The sequence below is a fragment of the Megascapheus bottae genome, chromosome 4, assembly GCF_031878675.1.
Source record: "Megascapheus bottae isolate mThoBot1 chromosome 4, mThoBot2.hap1, whole genome shotgun sequence".
Lineage (NCBI taxonomy): Eukaryota > Metazoa > Chordata > Mammalia > Rodentia > Geomyidae > Megascapheus > Megascapheus bottae.
The window spans coordinates 28,530,557-28,549,695 of NC_143512.1; the positions used below are offsets into that span (position 1 = coordinate 28,530,557).

General features: G+C 37.0%; 1 protein-coding gene across 1 annotated transcript in view; it reads left to right on the forward strand.

The window, feature by feature from the left end:
• The window catches only part of Kiaa0825 (KIAA0825 ortholog), a 378,969-nt gene that overhangs the window by 139,450 nt on the left and 220,380 nt on the right, over nucleotides 1-19,139 (forward strand). Inside the window, exons 14-15 of the mRNA XM_090331617.1 lie at nucleotides 1,004-1,143; nucleotides 18,646-18,828. Coding sequence (XP_090187743.1) covers nucleotides 1,004-1,143; nucleotides 18,646-18,828 — 323 coding nt within the window. The remainder of the gene's footprint in view (nucleotides 1-1,003; nucleotides 1,144-18,645; nucleotides 18,829-19,139) is intronic.

The window sequence follows — 19,139 nt, forward strand, 5'->3', positions numbered from 1 at the left end:
ACTTCATCTCAGCTCGCTTCTTTCGCTCTCTGTCGCCATCGCAGTCTTGTCTCTGCCACTTTTCCGGTTTGGTTGTGTCTCGTCTCTGCCACTTCCGGCTTGGTTGTGTATGTGGGATACCGAGGAATCGAACCCGGGTCTTTGTGCATGCTAGTCAAGCACTTTAACCGCTAGGCCAAACTCCCGGGCCCAGAGTAGAAAATTTTTTCCCTTGGAATGATGTCTCTTTGATGAAATGATCATTTAAGTCAGTAGAAAGATGCCTGTTAATAGTAGTTTATATAATTGCATGTTAATTTAAGGCTTTACCTGCTAAACAATGAGATTATGGTTGGCTAATACCTTTGAATTTCTTCAGTTTGATCAGCAATCATAATAGAAAGCACATTACAAAGTAGCCAAACCCATTGGAATTTCTTTCCACAAGTAACTTGACAGTTAAAGGTACATAGTAGGCATTCTTTGTGTGTTAGTAACCAAATGACGACCTTCAAAATAAATGCATAAATAATGTTTCTTCATAAACAAAAATAGAAATGAATGGCCGGGAATTTAGCCTAGTGGTAGAGTGCTTGCCTAGCATGCACAAAGACCTGCGTTCGATTTCTTAGTACCGTATACATAGAAAAGGCTATAAGTGGTGCTATGGCTGAAGAGGTAGAGCTCTAGCCTTGAAAAAACCCAAAGAAAGTGCTCAGGCCCTGAGTTCAAGCCCCAGGACTGGCAAAAAAAATAGACATGGTTCTATGAAATATAGGCAAGGTCATTTTGTATCCGTTTTAAATTTGACAGGCTACCAAATGTTAATTTGCTTTTAGCAAGTTGAGATTAAATGTAATTCCTTCCCTGAGCAACCCTAACATAAGTAAGCATGAAAGCCTTTTCAGAGTAATCTGGGTGGAATTGACATTTAAAGGAGTTAGCATTATGTTTGTACTTTAAGGCTATTAATTTCATAGATAAATTAACTTCATTATTCCATCTTTATCTTGCATTTTGAAAGGAGTTCATCAGCTGGAGGACTGAACGTTGAGGGTCAATTGAAACTGCTCTTATCCCAGCCAGGTTGTAACTGGAACCTGCTTCTTGGAACTCTGCTGTGTAATGATGGCCTTTTACCAAGAATCTTGTTGAGGAGCTCAAGTGAGTATTTGCAGTTAAGTAGAATGTCCTGGAGAAACCTTGAGATGGGTGAAATTTTTTGTTGGATATAAGCCAAAGGATATTAACTAACTAATGAAATTACAGTATATGGTGTGACCAGCAGGAAAACTGCTGAATTTCTTTACCAAAATATATGATTATATTGGGAGTAGGACTCTAAATGAGGGAAAATAATATTTTTACATGACATAGTTCTATGAAAGCTGCCATCATAAAAGTGTATCAATATTCAGAGTTGAAATACCTGAAAAAACTGGAAGAGCAGTATTATACTTTGAAAGCATAAGCTTCAATTAAACAGACAATAAGTAAAGATATAGAGAAGGATTGCATTAGAGCAAGACTGGAAATTTTAGTATATCTGGAGAAGTTCTTATGCATCTTACAAACTAGCAAGCTGTCACTGATAGTTATATCCATTGGGGCATGGAGAAGTAATCCTGAGAAAATGATGGAATGAAAATTGAGGAGTCAAGGAAGGCCAGACTTCTCTTTAATTCTTTTTTTCTCTGTAAATGCTACTTTAAACAATTATAATTAATGTTTGTAACAGTATATATTCCATCTCTCTACCACTTCTGTTAAATCTTCTAACCTTTCGCACATACACCTATGCATTGCTTTTATTCTGTACCAGAAATGAACCCAGATTATTTTTTATCAGTCACTGGTTTCACTGCAAAGTTCCCAAATAAGACTTTTTTTTGTCAGTCATGGGGCTTGAACTCTGGTTTGGGCATTGTCTCTGAGCTCTTCAGCTCAAGGCTACAGCCCTACTCTTTGATCCACAGCACCATTTCCAGTTTTCTGGTGATTAATTGGAAATAAAAGTTTCACTGACTTTTTAGTGCTGGCTTTGAAACACTGTCCTCAGGTCTCAGCCTCCTGAGTAACTAGGATTACAGGCATGAGCCACCATGCCCGGCTATGGCAATGTTTTTGTTTGTCAGCACTAAACCTAATATTTCCACCATTCAAATATGACCCCAGACTAGTTTTCTACTGTTTCCCTCAGGATTCACTCACACACATCTTCTATCCACCCAGCCCTTTTCCAGACATTTCCACCAAAGCTTGTATATGTTTTGCCTCTCTACCATTTTCCTCACCTATTTTCCAGACTACTTAGCTTCTACCAATCTGCCAGGACCAGTGGATGACACAGATCTGTGAACATTCTTCCTCACTGATTTTTTTTTTTACTAGTCCTGGACTTGAGCTCAGGGCCTGAGCACTGTCCTTGGATTTTCTCAAGGCCTGAGCTCTACCTCTTGAGCCTCAGCACCACTTCCGGCTTTTTTCTATGTATGTGGTGCCGAGGAATCGAACTCGGGTCTTCATGCATGCTAGGCAAGCACTTTAACCACTAGGCCAAACTCCCGGCCCCATTTCCTCACTGATTTTATTTCCCCTTTTTATATTGACCACTTCATTTGCACTTAGCATGCAGTCCCTTTATTACTGTAAATTCTTTATAACCAAGACCCTGTAAGCTTGTTCACACATGAATGAAGTTCATGCTCATTCCCATTCCCCTTCCCTTCCATTCAAATTGCTATGGACATGTCTGACAAATTTTGTTTTTCATATCTGCACAGAGCTTGCTTCCTAGATTTTTTTTCTCTTTTGAACCTTTGTGTTTGTTTCCCAGAGGCTAGTAAAGGAAGGTGCCTCTGTAAGATTATTGCTTTTTCTCTAGTATTCTCAAAACCATAAAACCATTCAGTGCCAAAGGACACCAGAATTCTCTAGGCAGCACTGTGGTAACTCAGAGTTGCAGACAGCCCCACTCCTGATCTCTAAACCTGATATCCACTGGGTCTCCAAGCAGTACTATTTGAGTGTCTAGTCTCACAAAGTTCACCTAAGGTCCTTTTCTTTGGCTCTGAACTGTAACTTCACTCTCTCAAGGGGAAGTTAGAAATAAGGAAAGGGTTCTTGAAATGACCACCGTTTTGTGTACTTAGTAGATGGGAGGTAATATATTAAACACTTTTAACTAATAGTATAATTTGATTCTTCTTACAGCCATATGAAGTATATACTTTTACTGTTTGGATCTTAAATGTCCCCTAAAAGCTCATTTATTCAAGGGTTAGGCCACAATTCAGCAATCAATGTTCAGAAGTTGGGAACAAATTTGTATTGCTAGTTCTCTGACTTCATAAGTGAACCCATACAGTGAAGGGTAGATATTTTGGTGGGCTATTGGGAGATGAAGGAATCTTGGGAGATGGGACCTTGTGAAAAGAGTAGGTCCTTCGGACCTGTATCTTCCTCCTGCCTCCATTTTTCCTCAGGCTCTCAAGCTTCCTAGATGCCATGAGGTTAACTGTGTTTGTTCTACCATGTGCTCTCTGCCATGCTGTGCGGCTTCCTCATAGCCATGAAACCCAGGAGGCAAGAAACCAGGAACTGAGGTTCTTGTGGAACTGTGAGCTAATGCAAATCCTCCTCGAAGTTGATTTTCTTAAGTATTTTATTACAGCAACCAAAAACTGACTAACACAATACTACATCTATGTTCAAAACAAGGCAGGCCTTCAGCCACTGAGCCACACAACCAAACCCTGAATGAATAATCAGGACATTAGAGTTTCAGATACATGTTGCTGGTCTTCTGTATTTGTGGGTTCTGCATCTATGGATTCAATTAAATAGAGATACAAATATTTGGAAAGGATTATACCTACACTAATATATTTTGACTATTTTATTATTATTCCTTTAACACTATGATATAACGTAGCATTTTCATTGTGTTTGATATTATGAATGCTCTACAGGTGATTGAAAGTTTAGAAGAAATATGCATAGTTTCTATACTGATAATATGCTATGTTATATATAAGTTTCTAAGTCACCCATGGATTTTATCATGAGGGTTAAAGGGATGTATGATATGGATAATATCTGACACAAATGAGGCACATTTCTCTGATATAATCACTGACACTTGCAGACATTAGCACCTAAGAGGAATGGTCTCCAGTTGAGTGGCTAGGGTTCAAGTCCCACAAACAACAAAAAAAGAAAGCATATATTCCTCTCTTAAGTCATGTGAGATGATCTGAAACTTTGATTAAGTAGCAGGGTATACAATTAACCAACAATACCCAGTAGCTTTCCTGTATGCCAACAATGAGAAGAGCAAGGCTGAAATCAGGAAAGCAACTCCTTTTTTAAAAAGTTTTATATTTAAGGTAATGTATAGAAGAGTTACAGTTACATTTGCCAGGTAGTAGGTGCATTACTTCTCACACATTGGTACCTATTCTCATGGTTTTTGTCTCTATTTCCCTTCCCAATTATCTTGCTTTCCCCCTTCCCTTTCTTATTTCAAATAAAAAAATAAACTTATATACAATATACCATGTAACAAAGTTAGATACAGTAACAATACGAGTTTAAAAAAGAGAAGACAAATAACAGTACATTAAGAACAACAATATAAAGCTCTTGTTTCCGTATCCTAGAGATCCTTTCATTTAGTTTCATTCTATATGACCTTATGTACCTAGGTTTTGAGCTATTGTAATCCTCTACTAGGAGAGTCCTAGATGTGTACTAATTATTACAAATGAGGGAAACCATTGAGCCTATATGTTCCTTTGAGTCTGACTTACTTCACTTAATAAGATTTTTTCCAAGTCTCCATTTCCTTACAAATGGGGAGATGTCATTCTTTCTGATTGGAGCATAGAATTCCATTGTGTATAAATACCACATCTTGTTGATCCAGTCATCTACTGAGGGGCATGTGGGTTGGTTCCATATCTGCTGCAATGAACATCGTTGTGCTAATGCCATTAGCACAGTTGAGTAAATGCCAGGAATGGAAATTCTGGGACAAAGGGGAGCTCTATGTTTAGTCTTTTCAGGAATCACCATACTGCTTTCCATAGTGGTTGAAAGAGTTTACACTCCTACCAACAGTGCAGTCGCAATCCCTACTGGCCTCATTCCGGCCAGCATCTGTTGTTATTAGATTTCTTGATCATGGCCATTTTAACTGGAGTGAGATGGAATCTCAGAGTTGTTTTAATTTGCATTTCTTTTATGGAAAGAGATGTGAAGCATTACTTCACGTGTCTGTAGGCCATGCTTATTTCCTCTTCAGAGAAGTCTCTCTTTAAGTCTTTAGCTCACCTTTTAATGGGATGGTTATTTCTTTGAAGATTTGTTTTGGAGAGATTCAATATTTTAGCTATGGATATATTTTAGATATGAGGCCCTTGTCTGTTGTATGGTTAGTGAAGATCTTCTCCCACTTTGTGGACTTTCTAGTTCACTTGCTTGCTATGTCCTTTGCCATACAGAAGCTCTGCAGTTTAATGCAGTACCATTTGCCCAAACATTCTTTAATTTGTTGTGTTTCTTGGTCTTTATTAAAATGTTTCAACCTGTGCCAAGGAGACCTAGTGTATCTTCTATACCTTCTTGCAAAATTTTCAGGGTATCTGCTTTTACCTCAAGGTCTTTGATCCATTTGCAATTAATCCTGGTACAGGGTAGCATAGAAGGATCTAGCTTTAGTTTTTTGCAGATGCTTCACCAATTCTGCCAGCACCCCTTTTGCAAGAGGCTGTGTATCTTCCATCCTATTTTTTGGCTCCCTTATCAAAGATTAGGTGGCCATAGGTCTGTGGTTGATTTCTGGATCTTCAGTTCTATTCCATTAGTCCTCAGGCCTGTTCTTGTGAGAATACCAAGCTGTTTTGGTTAGTATAGTTCTGTAATAGAGTCTGAAGTTTGGTATTGATATTCCTCCAGAGCTGTTCTTTCTGGTAAGGTTTACTATTCGTGGTCTTTTATTATTCCATATGAAATTTTGAATTGCTTCTTATATTTCCTTAAAGAATGACATTGGGATATTGATGGGTATTGCATTGAATTTGTAGATAGCCCTTGGCAGGATTGTCTTTTTCACGATGTTAATTCTTCCACCCCAGAAGCATAGGAGGTTTTTCCACTTCCTCAGTTCTGCTTTAATTTTCTTTTTCAGATTTTTATAGTTTCCATCATAAAGGTCCTTTACATTCTTAGTTAATTCCAAAGAACTTTATTTTCTTTGAGGCTATTGCAAAAGGATTTCTGCCTCACTCTTCTCATTGTTGGCATACAGGAAAGCAGTTGATTTTTAAGGGTTAATTTCATACCCTGCTACTTCGCCAAAGTTTTGAATCAGCTCAAACAACTTGGGAGTGGAGTCTATAGGGTTCTTTAAATACAGATGTCAAATAAATAAATACAGATGTCATCTGCAAAGTGGGAAAGATTCACTTCCTCTTTCCCTATTTGGGTCCCTTTTATGCTTGCTTTTTGTTTTATTGCTCTGGCTAGGAGTAATAATACTATATTAAAGAGGAGTGGAGAAAGTGGGCATCCTTGTCTCATTCCTGATTTTAGAAGAAATGGCTTTAGCTTTTCGAAAGCAACTCCTTTTGCAGTAGACTAAAAAAAAAAACCAATATACCTAGGAATTAATTTAACCAAAGACGTGAAGGACCTCTATGATGAAAACATTAATAACCTGAAAAAGTAAATTAAAGCAGATTTAAGGAAGTAGAAAAAACTCCCATCCTGACTTAGGAGAATTAACATTGTGAAAAAGACAATACTGCCCAAAGCTATCTATTATATTTTTGGGAAGCAAAATTTTTGAGTAAATCATTCTAAATGAAGTATTCTAAGAAATATGAGTATCTTTCTGTAGGAAATTTTCTTTTCTTTCTTATATTTTTATTGTAATTAATAGAAGGATTACATTATATTCACAGGATCGAAGGTGCATTACTTCACATACATTGATACCCTTTCTCATGTCTTGGTCCTCATTTTCCTCCCCCCCAACCCCTGCCCTTCATCTTGTTTTCCTTCCTTCCCTATCTGACTTCAAATAAGAAAATAGGCATATGTACAATATATCAGATAACCAGGTGAAATACTGTAACAATATGAGATAACCAAGGGACAGCAAAAGACATGAGAAATAACATTGTACATTAAGGACAACAATCACTCATTATATGGCTTTTGTTTCTATAGGAAATTTTCTAACAAAATATATGCTTAGCTTTGCTGATAAAAATGTAACCTTTATTAAATCAGATTAGAAAAAAGGGAACTATGATTGCAGTACATATTTTTACACATATATAAACTTGGATGGTCTTCATTCAATAAGCAATTATTGAATTATATTTGGCATCATTTTCTTTCATAATCACATAACATAAAGATGAAACTTTTCATAGAGAGAGTGACATCTTTAGCTTCTGGTTATGTTCTATAAAAATCAGACTTTTTTGCCAGTCCTGGGACTTGAACTCAGGGCCTGAGCCCTGATTAGCATTCTACCACTTGAGACACAGCCCATTTCCAGCTTTTTCTATGAATGTGGTACTGAGGAATCGAATTCTGATCTTTGTGCATACTAGGCAATCACTCTACCACTAGCCCAAACTCTGCCCCTTTATCAGAACTTTTATTCACTCCAAAACCCCCAGCATCCTAAGCAAGGTGGCTTACTCCTATATTACTCAGGAGTCTGAGATATGACAATCTTGCCTGCCCAGGCAAAATAAGCTAGCTAGATTTTATCCTCAATCAACTAACAAATGGTTCCTGTGGAAGAGTACTAGTCAAGTAAGTATGAGGGCCTTAGTTTAAACTCTAGTACTAAAAAGTTGGCAACAAAATGGAAATGACTATTCTCTACAAAGGTCACAAGACAGAAACATTTAATAAATGAATGTTAACCTTTTAATTGATAATGAATGCTTAATGTGAAGAACCATGTATATGTTGTAGATAACAATTTCTCATATAAAAAGAATTGCATAAAGGCATCTTAGGGGAATGATTATAGTACTAAAATCTGAGAAAAATCAACTGATTTCTATTGTATGTGGCTTCTAATATTCTTTGCATCCAGTTTGGTTGGCATGAGAAAGTAATAGTGGTTGGTTTTAAAATAGGCCATTTGAATTCAAAAGAAAAAGCAATCAACTACAAACACTGATAATCTTAAATTATTTAAGACATTATTTTGTATTACTGACTTTAAAATCTGAGGGGAGTTTTCTTGATTAAAATGCTGAGGCCACTTGTCTTTGACAGGTTTCTTTACATGTTGCATCAAAGGAACAAATACTTGGTGATTTCCTTAGTAGGAAATCCTGTTAATAATATTTGAGGAAAGTGTCATTAACTTCCTTTCCTTTACCCATTGCTCCCAAACAATTTCCAGTGAAACTTCTTGCTTTCTAGTGAAAGCAGCTCAGCATACTGACAAATATATAATATTTATTATGTTCCAGCTATTGTCTTTGAGTATTCTGTGTTCATTCACTGAGTCCTCATAACATCTTTCTATGGTGTGTACAATTATCATCTGTATGTAAGAGCTGAGGAAATTGACACATGGAAAAATCCAAGTTACTCACCAAGTAGGAGCATGGTGGGATCTGATAGATTGCCCTCACCCCCAATAGCACATGATATCTTTTTTTGTTGTTGTTCTTGTTGGTTGAGGGACTTGAACTGTGGGCCTGGGTATTGGCCCTGAGCTCTTCAGCTCAAGGATACTGCCCTACCTCTTGAGCCACAGTGCCACTTGCAGTTTTCTGGTAGTTAATTAGAGATAAGAATCTCACCACCTTTAGTGCCTGGGCTGGCTTTGAACCACGATCCTCACCTATACATATGTAACATAATTTTTGAACTGAAAAATGTGTATTTTCAATATAGAAGAAAGAACAGAGAAAAGCAGTAAAGATGTGAAATAGAATTAAGTCCGTATCATATTTAAATAAACTGAATGGTGTCATGGACTTTAGAGCCTTGGTAAGGTAGAGCCTTTTGTAAGGTGGAAAGAGCCAAGATAGATAAGCAAGAATAGTAAGCAATTTATTAGGACACTGCTTAAGGAGAGCACTTGGCTGCTGAACAACAAAGGGAGACAGTAGAGGACTGGGAACAGGTTTGAGAGGTTACTGGGGATTTAATATCCATCTTATGGGATCTACTTTTTAAATCTTCAAATTTCATCAAAACAAAGAAATCTGAGAGAAGAAAATTTCAAATTGTCATAGGTTTTTCATGCTGTAGATTTATAAGGGAATTTACTGTGGCAAGAAAGTATGAAAACACAGAGCTTGACATAATAGGTAGATAGGTTAAGGAGCATTGTATGCTAAGATAGAGTTGGAATTGTGGCTTGTGTTAGCCTATTTTTGATAGGCTCCTTTTCATTCTGTATACTTTACTGAATGCTTATCTTTTCTTCAGAAGTATCATGATTCAAATTTTTCAGGCTCGGAGAATCTCAAGAGCTCAGGTTTAGTTTTTTGTTTTAATCCAAATTCCATTTTTTTCTATTTTGAATGTTTGTCTTAGTTTTACATTTCATTTGGATCACTTTACATAGTTGACTAATGTCTGTGTTCCACCTGGCCTTCAAGAGGAAGGATTCCTCCACAATAATCACTATCAATAATGAAAAGCTTGTAGAGAAAATGTCTTTATCATCATTGTTAACCTTTTATACAACTAAGTACAATATTACTAAACTATTTCTCAAATTAGATTTGAACTCTATTTCTGTTGTTACTCTTAGTGAATTAGGTGTGGCATCCAAATTCAAATTATATTGAAATTATTTTTTACATGCCATATCTTTTTTCTAGGTTTAATTTATTACCAGGATGATTTAGATTCTCAGTTCTTCTTACTATATATATTGTATTATATATTTTAGATATTATTATATATTACTATTTATAGTCTTATTCTCATTCCCCTGATCCTGGGGCTTAAACTCTTTGTCACTCAAGAATAGTTCTCTGTTACTTGAGTAATAGCTATATTGCTGACTTTTGGAAATGGGAGTGTAAGAGTTTTCTGCCCAGGCTAGTTTTGAACCATATCCTCAGATCTCAGCTTCCTGACGAGGCAAAATTACAAGTGTAAGCCTCTGGTGCCTAGTTATGTGTCTTATTCTTGCTTTTTATCAAAAGCCTTTGTGGAAAGTGAGCCTTTCAGCATCTTCTCTTGAGATAATAAGCTGTTTGCATCTAGTTAACTTAGTACTTCTAAGCTCATGGCACACACTTTCATAATATTGCTGCCAAACCCATCTCAGTCACTCAGTGGGAGCTTGTCATTAACAACATTCTTAGAGAAGGTAAAATTTAAACAGACATAGTAAGCATGGAGGTGTAAATCTTTGTTAACCATAAAACCAGTCTCCTGGTGGTTAGGTTCTTTGTCTGACACCTACTCTCACTATAAGTTCGAGTTCTCAAAAGGAGTTTAAAATAGTCTGCAGTGTAAAGGGTGCTTTAGTTCTGTTGAAAAGATGAAATTATTTCAAATCTTGTATTTGTTTACATTACATAAAACATTGAGCTGGGAGTTAGGTCTAGTAGTAGAGTGCTTGCCTAGCATTCATGAAGACCGGGTTTGATTTCTCAATACCACATACATAGAAAAAGCTGGAAATGGTGCTGTGGCTCAAGTGGTAGATCTCTAGCCTTGACAAAGCCCAAGGACAGCACTCAGGCCCTGAATTCAGCCACAGAACTGGCAATATAAATAAATAAATAATAAAGCATTGATAAGAGACAAAGCAGATTAAATTTAAAGTAGCAGCTTGAGTACTGGTATTAATATTGTTGTTAAACCCTAGGACAGGGGCCTGGAGTTTGGCCTAGTGGTAGAGTGCTTGCCTGGCATGCACGAAATTCCCTGAGACCACATACATAGAAAAACCAGAAAAGGTCCTGTGGCTCAAATGGTAGAGCTCTAGCCTTGAGGGAAAAAAAAAACCCAAGGACAGTGCTCAGGCCCTGAGTTCAAGACCAGGACTGACAAAAAAAAATTATTAAAACCTCACTATTAAAAAAAACCTAGGACAAGTAATAAGGATTTAAAGGATTTAAATATACCAACTCTGCTCTCCATAGTTAAGCTGAACCTCATTCTTCTGATCTCCAACCTTTCCACCCTCCATTCCCCAAACCACCACCAGAGATGGAAGATTCAGGATGTCCTTGACTTGGTAAAAAACCAAACTGAGTGGAGGAATAAATTAGGGAAGAGAACAAAACTTACCAGTTAGATAGGCCTCAAGGTGAGATTTCTGGGCTTAAGCTAGCAATGCCTAGATTTTTTCCAAGAGACTTGTCACTCCCCCTTTCTTAGTGTAGGGAAGAATTGGGAAGACTAGTACTGCGATTTACATTGCTGAGGACAGGTACATTTCAGGTTTGACTTTGATGTTGTTCAGTTTCAGGTTGTTGCTTTGTTGGAAAAGCGCCTTTGGGGTAAGATTATTTGATTGAAGAAGGCAAAGCAGATGGTATTTGTTTGAACAAGGGATACTTTAGGTGGATCTAGAGCTCATTGATTTTTATATCTTTCCCTACTTGAAGAAATCTTTAATACATACCTGGAAAAATTTTTAGAGTAGCCAATGTCTGATTCAGGAAGCACAGGGGAAAGAAAAAAATAGGACTAGACTTATATTTGGAATAGAAAGGACTATAATTTCTTTCAGCATCCATTGTAAGGTTCATGGGTAAGGCACCTATAGCATAAGGACAGATTGACCAAGTCATAGACTTTTATTTAATGTAATTTTTTTCTTTTACCATGCTGGGGATTGAACTTAAGGCCTTTGTTGCGTTCTTTAACTTTTTCACTGAAGGCTGACTCTCTAACATTTGAGCATAACCCCATAACATTTGAGCTTTTTGGTAGTTAACTGGTCAGTGTCACTCAGACTACTTGGGCTGGCTTCAAGCCTTGATCTAAGCCTGTTTAGTAGCTAAGATTACAAGTATGAGCCACCAGCACCTGGGCTAATGTAATTTTATTGTATATGGGAACCATCAGAAATAAGACCCAAAGCCAGGTGCAGTGGCTTACTCCTGTAATCCTAGCTACTAGGGAGGCTGAGATCTGAGATCGAGGTTCAAAGCCAGAGCACTAAAGACCCTGAGACTCGTATCTCCAATTAACCACTAGAAAACAGGAAATGGAGTTGTGGCTCTAGGGGTAGGGCAGTAGCCTTGAGCTAAATAGCAGGCCCAGAGTTCAAGCCCCATGATTGACCAAAGAAATAAGGGAACATGTTTGTTTTTAGGCTTTGGTCGGCTGCAGTGGAATGTAGGGATATGATTGGACAAAAACATTGTGATCTAATAGCAAAAAATAGTGGGAACTTAGCAAATATTGCTTGTTCAATTTGTCTCTGTGTTTATTCCTCAGAGGTAGGACTTGCCTTTCCTCCTAGTACAGGAGAGATTCCAGAAGTGCTCTGTAATGAACTCCTTATGATCTTACTTTAAGGGAAAAGTCAGAATTCTCTTATGAACTACTTCCAGGGAGAAGTACAGGAGGAGATCCAAGAGATACTTCTTCTGTTTCTTAAATGCCAAGGCCTACTTTAAACTAGTGTGTTGGGAACCTCTTCCTGATTAGGTAAGGAGGCAGTTTGAAATAACACTGATAAAAACATAGCCAGTTTTCTTTTTTTCATATATTTTTTATTGTAATTAATAGAAGGGTTACATGATATTTGCCAGATAGATGGTGCATTAATTCCCATACATTGATACCCTTTCACATGTCTTGGTCCCCATTTCCCTCCCCCCCACCCCCACCCCTTATCTTGTTTTCCCTGTTCCCTATCCAATTTCAAATAACCAAATACAAATATATCCAATATATCAGGTAACAAAGTGAGATACTGTAACAATATGAGATAACCAAGGGACAGCAAAGGAGATGAGAGATAACATAATACCTTAAGGACAACAATCATTCATTATATAAACATAGCCAGTTTTCTTGAAAGCAGCATAGGAATATCAAAATTAGAGACATCACAAGAGTATCCCAATAGTCTATGAAACCTCAAAGGGAATGGAAAACCTGTCAAAGGTTTTATAAATTTTCTAGAGGCATAAGTATTAGAGCACCTAATATCTTCTAAGAGTATCCCTTTAGTCAGTCCTTATTAGATAATGAGTGAGGTTCAAAGCAGAAATTATTCTGGAATTTAAGGCTAAGAGGAAATAAGAACTCTAGATATATAGGCTTTTGGTAACACAGTTAAAATTCATTGTATATTCTAAGGAGTGTTTTGATTAAAACAAGAGGTAAAGAGGGCTGGGAGTTTGGCCTAGTGGTAGAGTGCTTGCCTAGCATGCACGAAGACTTGGGTTCAATCCCATGGTACCACATACTTAGAAAAAGCCAGAAGTGGTGCTGAGGCTCAAGTGGTAGAGTTCTAGCCTTGAGAAAAATCCAAGGATAGTGCTCAGTCCCTGAGCCTACGCCCAGGACTGTAAAAAAAAAAAAAAAAAAAAAGAGGTAAAGAAAACCTGACTTGTGGGGCCAGGAGCGTAGCCTAGTGATAGAGTACTCACCTAGCATGCATGAAGCCCTGGATTTGATTCCTCAGAAAAAGCTGGGAGTGGCGGTATGGCTCAAGTGGCAGAGCTCTCGCCTTGAACAAAAAGTACCCAAGGACAGTGCTCAGACCCTGAATTCAGGCCCCAGGATTGGCAGAAAAACAGAAAGAAAAGAAAACCTGACTAATGTTAATGGTGTTAGAAATACAGAGAAAGGGACACTATAAAAAGAAAAACATTTGATTGATTATGAAAAGGGAGAGCAAGGCAGGAATATATTTATCTTATTATAGCTAAAAATCAAGAGAAGAACTAAATTTTGGCAAGGTCTGGGGTCTGGGGATGAGCAGGTGAAGGTGATGTTCTTGTTAGAAATATGCAGAAAGGAGTATGCAAGGGCAAGATCAGAACCAGAAATGAACAGCTTGGAATGTTATATATAAAAGGAATTTTTTGAGTCAAAGGATAATGGAATTGCTGAGAGATATAAACAGTAAAGGTAAAGGAAGGAAAGGCCAAAGTATCAGGAGACCTCACTGATAAATAACCCTCCCCTAACTCACTTTCATAAAGTCAGTTTTATCCCAACATCATCTTGACCCTTCACTTACACATTGTCTGTGTCATATCTATTACAGTGTAGAGCAGAATAGTTGAGATGAAGTCCAAATAGCTTTTCATAGATAATGTATATACTATCTGCCCCTGTATAAGAAAAGTTCTAGATGTTAAAGAGGAAGAGCTTACCAGTACAGATATATCCAAAAGGCTTCCTGAAAACAAGAGTGCCTAGCCATATTAAGTCCAGAGATAATAAAATTTCAAATGAGTGGGAAGATAGCTTATGGCAGGGGCCGGGAGTTTGGCCTAGTGGTAGAGTGTTTGCCTAGCATGCACGAAGACCTGGGTTCAATCCCATGGTACCACATACTTAGAAAAAGCCAGAAGTGGTGCTGAGGCTCAAGTGGTAGAGTTCTAGCCTTGAGAAAAATCCAAGGACAGTGCTCAGGCCCTGAGCTCAAGCCCATGACTGGCAAAAAAAAAAAAAAGAAAGAAAGAAAGCTTATGGCAAATACTTGTCACAGGGCATGAGGAAAGTCAATGTCATTCCATACAATCAACTATTAGGTGGACAAAAACCTAAAAATATAGATAAAACATCACATTTTTCATATGCTTTTTATTTTAATTAATAGAAGAGTTACATTATATTTACCAGATAGAAGGTGCATTACTTCACAAACATTGATACCGTTTCTCATGTCTTGGTGCCCATTTCCCTCCCCCCACCCCACCCCTCATCTTATTTCCCCTCCTTCCCTTTCCTATTTCAAATAATCAAATAAGCATATATACAATATATCAAATAACAAGGTAAAATACTGTAACAATATGAGATAACCAAGGGACAACAAAAGAGATGAGAGATAACATAGTATATTAAGGACAACAATCACTCATTATATGGCTATTGTTTCTATATCCTGGAGGTCCTTTCATTTAGTGTCATCCTATATGTGTCTAGGTTTTATTCTATTGTAAATCTCTGCTAGGAGAGTCCAAGGTTTCTACTGATTTTGACAAATGAGGGAAACCATTGAGCCTATGTTCCTTTGAGTCTGGCTTACTTCACTTAATATGATTTTTTTCTGTCTTTCCATTTCCTTCCAAATAGGGCGATGTAGTTCTTTGTCAGCAGCATAGAATTCCATTGTGTATAAATACCACATTTTGTTGATCCACTCATTAAAGATTTCAGCCACAGGGACTGCTGCACTGAGAAACCATGAGGACAGGATCTTAGCTCTATAGGAAGATCACACAACTGAGGCTCACTAACACCTCTCTGGAAGTGGAAGCCCTAAGAATATCTACAGTTAAATGCCAAATAAAATTAATCTCAGCACCCTCATAAAATAGACTTGAATACAGTAAGCTATTCTGATGATTCTTGTACTTCTAAATTTACAAATTGAGATACATACCTATTCCTAAAAATTGAATGTTCCAAACATCATATAAGCTCTTTTACATCTTATTTTGTCTTCAAAATGCTCCATATGTGTCAATTTATCCTACTTTTAGAAATGAACAAAGTAAAATTGACAGGAATTTAAGGAAATTATACCATGTTTCCTTTTACTATTTTCATTGCACTATAATCCCATATTTCTCAAAGTTTGCTTTCACATTCACATTTTATTGACATCTACCTTTGACTGCAATGTATACATTCCAAACCAGGTCTTTGGAATATGGAATTATGTTGTCTTATGGCAAAATAATTTCATGTAGCATTCTACATGTTCATATGTATAATTTTTCTTAATCTCTAATAATATTTTATTATTTGAGTTTTTGTGGGATAATTTCCCTCTGTGCCTCTCTTACCCAGGCAAGCTTTCCCGAGCATGGCTAGACAGCAACAGCAGGTCCTTTATCTTTCAGACCCAGAAGTTTCTGTCCTGTCTCAGAGCATCTCTTTCTCTGATTCATCCAAATTTTTTCCTCTGCTCTCCGGATAGGACACAAATACTTCTCCATGATAGCACAATGTTTTACTTTTTGGGGTCTGTAGCTATTTTATGACATTAAAGCAAATATCTACTCAATAGATTTTGGCTTTTCTTTCTTCTTTCTTTCCCCCTCTTAAGTCTAGGAAGACAGATAACTTCACAGATTTGATGTTTTCAAAGAGTGAAGCTCCTGGAAGGAAGTAAATAAAAGTCTGGGACAAAGGAAAGTACAGAGAGAGAGAGAAATTATTAAAACTTCAAAAGTATCTTCACACATGTAGGCGGTAATGGAAGCATTAGTATTTATCACCTTACTATAATTCTTCCTTTTGTTCATCTGCCTCCCATGTGCATTGCTGTTGGTTGAGATTACTCACACACTGTTGATCATCCAGTGCATCTCCCTCCTTGCTCACCAGTCACACTAGTGCGGCTACTGTGCAACTCTCCTGTATTTCTGAAGAGTTCTTCCTATATCACTTTGTTATTTATTTTTATTGTAATTATCCTATATCACTTTATCATGCTGATAATTTCCTACTTTTACAGACTTTGCTACAGCATGAACTTCTCTGTGACTTTATGTCCCATCACAACAATGCAAACAATCATCCCATTTGTTTCTGTAATGACATCGTCCAATTTGAGTTGCTTCTAAGAGATATTAGTAGTCTTTATATCAGGACTGCTGACACAGCCGACTTTTCCATGCAAAATACAATGCAGTTACTGCATCTGTTTACAACTTTGTTGTAGTCATTGTTTAGCAGTATAGATATTCTTCCTTGAAACACACACACACACACACACACACACACACACGCACGAAGGCACGCACGCACGCATACATACACAGTCAGTTCTGGGACGGTAAAGGCTTCAGCATTTTGTCCAATGACACATAAATTGTAAGCTGTCAACCAGTAAATGACAAAAAAATATACATAGCTTTTGAGCTATTATAAGCCTCTGTTAGGAGAATCCTAAACATATACTAATTGTTACAAATGAGGGAAACCATGGGGCCTATGTTTCTTTGGGTCCTTTAGCTCATTTCTTAATTGGGTTGTTGTTTCTCTGAGGATTTGTTTTCAGGTTTTTGAGCTCTGAGTACATATTAATTAATACATTAACATATACTCATATATTAATATGAGGGCTCATATATTAATGTGAGGCCCTTGTCTGATGCATAGCTAGTAAAGATCTTCTCCCATTATGTGGGCTTTCTATTTATCTTGCTGGCTATGTCCTTTGCCATGCAGAAGCTATTCAGTTTGAAACAATTCTACTTATCCTGTCTTTTGTTTATTTGTTGTGATTCTGAGTCTTAGGAAGTTTCAACCCAAGCATAGAAGGCCTAGCATTTCCCCTACCCTTTTCTGTAGTATGTTCATGTTATCTGGCCTTACACTGAGGTCATTGATCCATCTGGAATTGATTTTGGTATGGGGGTGATATATGTATATCTAGCTTCAGTTTTCTGCACATAGCAAATTTTGCCAGCATCATTTGTTGAAGAGGTTTTCTTCCAACCTATGTTTTTGTCTCTTATCAAATATTAGGTGGCTACATATTTGTGGGCTTATTTCTAGGTCTTCAATTCTGTTCTGTTGATCCTATTCTTGTGCCAGTACCAAGCTGCTTTTATTACGATGGCTTTGTAATAAAGCTTGAAGTTTTCTATTGATATTCCTCCAGTACTGTTGTTCCTGCTAAGGATAGGAATGATTGACAAACCCTGAAGAGCCCAATAGCTATGTGCATATGTACATATAAAAATAGCTTATGAAATGAACTCGAAGAAAAAGAAACAAGAGATAATTTTTAGTTGCCATTATGCTGCTTTTTCCCAATTATATGTTTTTTGTTGGAGTAATAAAAAGAGGGGTTACAGTTACATTTTTCAGGTTGTGGGCATAGTAAGTCTCGAACATTGATACCCCTTCCACTGTTGTTTTCTTTTACCATTGCCTTGTTAATTAGTTTGACTGAATTTCAAAGGCTAAGGGGGGGTCACAAAAAAGGTGAAACAAGGATGAACAAATACAACATTGGCACTCACCGGACACATGAGGAAAATGAACTGTGTATCTCATGAGTGAGGACGGGAGGGAAAAACTAAGAGAGTAAGGGAAGGGGAGACATGGCTAAAAAAGAAGTGCACTCATTACCTGATTTATGTAATTGTAACCCCACTGTATATCAACGATAATAGCAATAAAAAGTTCCAATAAGACAAGGAAAATAGCTCAATATGGTTTTTCTTACATAGTTTTGTTGAGATATCAAGGGAAAAATTTTTCATTATGAAATAACAATGGCAATGATTTGGGGAAATGTCCATAAAATTATTTTCAGAAATGTCATATTCAAAAAACATTATAAATTTATATTATTTTTAATTTTGTAATTACTTTAAAAATAATTTCTAGAATGCATGTATATTTGTGATTATATACATTTTATAATGATAGTGTAAAAGTAGAATTGAATTATATTCACGGTTGCCTACTTTATAAGTCATTTGTATTCCTTTCAAGAATGCAACTTTCAAGAACAACTTTCTAAGACAGAAAATATTAATCTGAACCAAGGTCCCAGTGTGATGGAAGCCACCTTTAAAATACTGTACCATTGCAATCTTTCTCCACAAACATTTGGAAATGTTTTTGTGAGCTACTTGGAAGAAGAACAATTATGGGAGTTTTTATATGACATTCCAGGTATGAGAAATTTGTTATTTATAAAAAAAGTTCTTTGTAGATACTTAAAACGTCTTAAACATATATGTATTTCTTTTCTTTCTTTTCTGTCAGTTGTGAGGCTTGAATTCTGGTCCTGGGTGCTGTCCCTGAGCTTTTCAGCTAAAGGCTAGTGCTTTACCCCTTGAGCCACAGCACCACTTCTGGTTTACTGGTGGCTAATTGGAGATAAGAGTGTCACAGTCGTTAGTGCCCAGGCTTTAAGCTGGAATCCTCATATTTCAGCCTCTTAAGTAGCTAGGATTACAGGCATGAGTCACCAGCACTTGGCT